Below are 5,763 nucleotides of genomic sequence, written 5' to 3' on the forward strand. Positions count from 1 at the left end.
ATCTTTATCATAATTTTCCTGTTAGTATACAGATTTTTATAGAGACCTGCTCTTTGGTTTCAATAGACACAGTTTAACCAGTTTCAGTAGACATGGGATCAGTCTTTTAGTACACAGAGTATGCAAGACTGCCACAATTCAGGATGCATATAGTTGGCAGGCAGTTTCCTAAAGGATGTTGTGGGAGAGTGTATCTCAATCTGGGAATAGGATAGATGGAAAGGAAGCAGAAAGTAGCTTCTACTTTCAGTAGTGAGAGGAGATCTCTTGCTCCACAGACATAAGAGGCAAAGCAAGAAAAAGCAGTGATTTCTAAGCATTCTCCTTTTTTTACTCTGCTGCAAATTCAGTATTAATCACAAGAATTCTCCATAGGTAACAATGTAGAAGTCTTGAAATCTTCATAGTCAGTAACCACCTTCATTTATAATTTCTGGAAGATAAAACACAGAAAAGGCATCACAGACAAAGCAGCTTTATGTTATACCACAAATTATTTCCTCTGCTACTGGCAGACCATAATTTAAAGTCATGCTCCTTGGAGAATTTTAAGATTGAGACTTACAGAATTTCATTGTCTTGAAAATATATTCGAGGTGCTTTTATCTCACTTACTAAGGTATGGATTTATTTCAGAAATTCCCAGCAGTAGGTATCCTGAAGCCCATGGTCCAAAATTAAGCTGTATCAAACAATTATTTTCAAATGTCTGAATTATTTAGCTGTTTGAAGTATCTTTATATATTTAAGTTCAATCAGCACACATAACATAGCTCAGATGCAGACTGCAGGCAGCTTGCCCTTCTTCCCACAACTCTTATTGTACTTAATTATGGTTCTATAAACAACAGTTCTACTGCTCAAAACCAAAATTCTTGATTTAATGCAAAGTCCTCTCAGATAATTGAAGCTTTCAGCTTCTTGAGGAGATATGTGGGCTAGGATTTGCCTCTGGCTTTATCATCTCTGTTCCACTTGCTAGGTTTGAAGATTTCTGTCTTAACTACATTTGCTTTATAACCTTACACTACAGCTCTGTAATACCTAACATTCATGAGTTTTGTGACAGGCACATCTTACATGTCACAAAAATCATCATTTATAGACAACCTAGACATTATAGACTGGCCAATTAACAAGGACGATACAGGCTGGGCCCCATCGCAGTGCAAACTGGAACCCCTGTCCCTGTCCCAGTACAAAATGGCAACTGCAGCCCAAAGCACGTGAGCCTGAGGACAGCTGGGAGTGTGCTGATGTTTGGTTTACTGTCAGGCAGTCCTGTGAGGAGCAGGGAGTTGGACTATGATCCTTATGGGTCCCTTCCAACTCAAGATGTTCTGTGATTCTGTGACACATTACTTACTTATATTTTTGACGCACAGGGAAAACAAACACTTTTATTTTTCCACATTTTACAATTGACGCTATTTGTGTGGATCTGCAGAGTAGAAAAAAGTGTTGTAGTCAACAGCCAAAGCTGTCACGAAATACAGAAAAATGGTTCCTTTTGGTGTGGTCTTACTTCCCCTGTGGTCAAAGGGAGTTTGTACCATGGATTTTAATGCAGCATCCTGAACTGCTTTCTTACCAAAGCTCTTAAATTCAAAGCAGTGTCTTGCAGAGTAATTGAATATTAAAAGTAGGCTTGGAAAGCCCCAGAGAGTCTCCAGACCATTAAAGCTGATCAGACACAACAGCAGCAAGTGGAAGAGAGAAAAGAAGCAGTGACCAGAACTTGCTGAAGTTTTGGTGACTCAGGTGTGAAGAACCATAGGACTTCAATCAGCAATTCATTCTTAGATACCCGCAGTGTCCACACTCCCACCCCCTGCCCTGCCCCCTAGAAGCCAAATAAGTCTCTTTTCTCTGTTTTTGATCAGAAAAAGAAAAAACAAAGATGGAGAAACAACGAGAGGATGAGCTGATTCAGAAGATCCACAGACTGGTACAAAAAAGAGATTTTCTTGTAGATGATGCAGAGGTGGAAAGATTACGGTAAGAATTAAAAGCAATTGAACTTATTCATGAGATTTCACAAGTCTAATACTACACTGGAGTGAGCGACAAAAATTTACATTGACATTAATGGGAATTAGTCCTTTAAAACAACTTACCAAGTTAAAGGCCTCCTCCTCCTCCCAGTTCCATAGGAAAAACATTAAAACTAGATTACTGCACTTGTGTGGCTCTTTCTCCCACTAATGATTCAGTCATCTCATGACTACAGCAGAGCTTGGTCTCTTACTTTCCTACCAGAAAGTGTCTGGGCATACACCATTAAAGAGAGGACTTTTGCTGGTATCAGAAGATCCTCTCAGCATGAGAAGTAGACATGAGATAGAATTCTACAAAGGCAGATTTTAGATGTCTACAAATATTTTTTTCTTTTTTTTTTAAAGAAATTATTAATGTGGTTGGGTTTTATTATTACTATTCTCACGTTGCCATAGCAAAAAAAAGAGAATGCAATCACTAACACAGGCCTACCTAACCTAAAGCATAAGCGAGTTCAGAATGGTTGCTTCTCAGTATCTCAGCTCAAAGCTCCTGAGAAACCTGTGGTCTTCCTCAAAAATTCATTTCCAGCTGCTGCTCGGAGATCCCAGCACTCTACAAATAGAGATTTGCTATTATTTCCCCTGTCTTTCAACAGTAAAGATTCAAGGCTCATCAATCCATTTATCCTAAATAACAAGATCTCTTCCAACACATTTAAATTCTAAGCAAGCAAAGGACAGGAGAGAAGAAAGCTTGCCAGAGCCTTGCAGCTTGATCAAAAAGAGAGCTGGCCAAAGTTAACATTGACAAGAAGGCCAAGCTAGTAATGGTAATCCAGAGCTCTCAACTGCTAGTTCGATGTGCAAATTGCAAAAACCTCAGCAGCGGTCAGGCTACTGAAACTACATTGCTATGCACCATGCAGGTGTGAATACATTAGTGTCAGTTCACATTTGCATTAAAAGGTAAGGCTTTTCTTTAAAACTCTGGATAATAAAATCTGCTTTTCCTCTAAATTGAGATACTCAGTGAGTACACTCGTTAATATTTAAGTAACAAAACAGCAAAGAAACTAACATGGAAATATCATTAATAGATACAAAGTTTAGCAACATAATCATTTTTATTTTGGGCCTAATGCAGTCATCTTCAGGCAAACAGAAATGTACTTGGTTTTGGTAAACACTAACAGCAGAAGACTATGACACACAGTCTTTTGCCTAAGCAGACCTTTTAAAACAAGTACTAGAGTCACAGCAGTATGTATCCTCTGCTTTACCTTGTAGAGGAAGCATCGCGAAGCACTTATGAAGCCAGCTTAGAATAGGTGATATGTTATGGTTTAAATCTGCTGACTAGGGAATATAACGAATCCAACACTATCAGAGAAAAGTAAAGAATCTTGGGGAAAATTCTGTCTTTGAATTCCACAGGAAGTTCATTAGAGTTTTCATTCAGGCAAATATTTTGCCTTTTAAAAACACTTAATTTTGCTGCTTATTAAAAAGAACAAAGTGAATTGTTTACTAGTGATTTAATCCTATCTACTCTAGCTTTTACTGTCCCATTTACAGAGAAACTTTATTATTTCTGTAACAGATTTATTTTCCTTTTTTTCCACCAGAGAGAAAGAAGAAGACAAAGAGATGGCTGAATTCCTTCGCACCAAGCTAAAACCCTTAGACAAAGCAACACAATCTCCTACCAGTGAGTTCCTAAACATTAAGAAATACAAGAACAATAGGAAAAACTTCAAAAGACAACTTGATAAAAGGGCATTTTCAAAGGCCATACTGGGCCAGCTTTTGCCAAAAGTTAGGTTAATCTCGCTAGATCACCCTGAAACAAGATAGTATATCAGCAGTTGCTGGCCCTTACAATTCAGATGCCCAATTATCCATGTCATTGCTTTTTAAATGCAATGTTAGAGATAAGATTCTTTTCACGCTGAAAAATTAAAGCCTACCTTTATCTTGTTCTCCTTATTACGACATCCAAGTTGTTAAGAGAATACACTCTAGCAGTATTTTTGTTCAACTCCTTACTTGTTGGGTTTAAACACAGTAAGATGACTGTCTGTGGAAGGATCTTTTATCTGACCCTATGGCTGTGAACAGAGACACCTGGATTGAACAAGATGCAAGAAGTGTTACCCTCCCATTGAGATGTCCAGATTCTTTAGCCCCTCTTAACTCCCTCCCCTGAAGAGTTAAGACTTCCCGAGCAGTTTGAATCCACATACCACTTGGTTACTACCAGTGTTAAATGTATTGTTCAAACAAGGGTTAAAAAAATCGGGGGGGTGGGGGTGTGGTGGTGTAGGAAAGGCTTGCATTCTTTAAAGCCAGAAGTAGGAAGAAGTAGTTTGACCAGCTCTTGGTTTTAATGGTGTCCTGTTTTGAATATTGCAGGCAGCCCAGCAGAAAAGAAGGCAGAACCTCCTCCAAGCAAGCCCACCATTGCCAAAGCAGGATTGGCTATTATTAAAGATTGTTGTGGGGCCACACAATGCAACATCATGTAGCTCTGGGTTCTCTACCATGTTTGTCTTTTCAAATGTTTTCATTGAATGAAACTGTAGGGTGAGGGGAACTAACAGCGTCCTGCTAATAGAATCAAGAGCAACCGGTACAACAGTAATGTATGGGATGTACAATGGCAGGTTCTTCACTGTTGCATGGATCACTCAACACGCATGCCTAAAAACAAAAGAAATCTATATAGTGGCTGTCCAGTGACCAGAAAAGATCTGTAGTAGAGTCAACAAAAACACCCCAGTGACAAAAGTGAATGAAAAGAGGGTATATTTCATCCAGTAAGGTGTAAAACAGCAATTTTAATAGGCCATCACTTTATAAGTATTTGTTGTACACTTTTCCCCCTTGATAAACAGCACTCAAATTGCTGAAATATCCCATTTTGGCTACTTTTCAAAACAAAAGCCACAAGTAGCAGTGCTGTATATAGCGCAACCGATAGATGAAGCAACTTTAGGATAACTGATGTTGCATACAAGATACTTATCAAACTAGTGTGATGTTCAACTACTTTGCTGTGGAGTTTCACTTCCAATTCTGCCTAAAGAATGAGGATCAGTGTCAAGGATGCTGCAAATAGAGTTATTTTTATATCCCGTAATTCTGAATTACTCAAGTCAAATTAATGTTGCTTGCACCCTGGAAAATAAATCTCTGGTAAAGCTTTAGCAAGCACAGCTACAGTAATCTGCAAATAGATGATGTAGTCCAAAGATATGTCACTTCTCTTTTAGATCCCCCACTCACAGAGTCCAAGAAATACTCACCCAGATAGTTTTGTTCACTATTGCAAGTTACATGCAGTATAAGATTACATATCACTGGTAGGTCGCTGGGAGGAGAGTGGAAGACAAACAAAATTTAACTTAACATTTAAACAATACTTAAAACAGCTATTAATTGCATATTTCATGACCATAAGAAATACAAACTATCAAGTATAGGAAGACACTAGCCATCCAAGACAAATTGATCACGAGACAAATATACAAATACAGAAGTAAATACTTGTGGTAGGAAGATCAAATTTTTACACAAAATTGGTTTAAAATTAAGGGAAATACAGAAAGACTTATCTGTGTTTCACCATTAAATGTGTTTCTGTTCTCTATGCAGATTAAGCCTTGTGGAATCAAATATCTTTATATTAGCTGTCAGTAGCTGGTTTGTCTGTGTGATGGTATTCCATGTAAGTGTACTGTGATAGGTGTAAATAGTAAAATAA

The 5,763-nt window shown here is 38.1% G+C and overlaps 1 protein-coding gene across 1 annotated transcript in view; it reads left to right on the forward strand.

Moving 5' to 3' along the window:
* The window catches only part of LOC104616819 (chromosome unknown open reading frame, human C16orf45), a 30,820-nt gene extending 26,199 nt beyond the window's left edge, over positions 1-4,621 (forward strand). Inside the window, exons 4-6 of the mRNA XM_010281960.1 lie at positions 1,884-1,998; positions 3,626-3,708; positions 4,413-4,621. Coding sequence (XP_010280262.1) covers positions 1,884-1,998; positions 3,626-3,708; positions 4,413-4,525 — 311 coding nt within the window. The 3' untranslated portion in view covers positions 4,526-4,621. The remainder of the gene's footprint in view (positions 1-1,883; positions 1,999-3,625; positions 3,709-4,412) is intronic.
* Positions 4,622-5,763: the final 1,142 nt, after the last annotated feature.

Source organism: Phaethon lepturus, unplaced genomic scaffold (assembly GCF_000687285.1).
Source record: "Phaethon lepturus isolate BGI_N335 unplaced genomic scaffold, ASM68728v1 scaffold18742, whole genome shotgun sequence".
NCBI classification, from domain to species: domain Eukaryota; kingdom Metazoa; phylum Chordata; class Aves; order Phaethontiformes; family Phaethontidae; genus Phaethon; species Phaethon lepturus.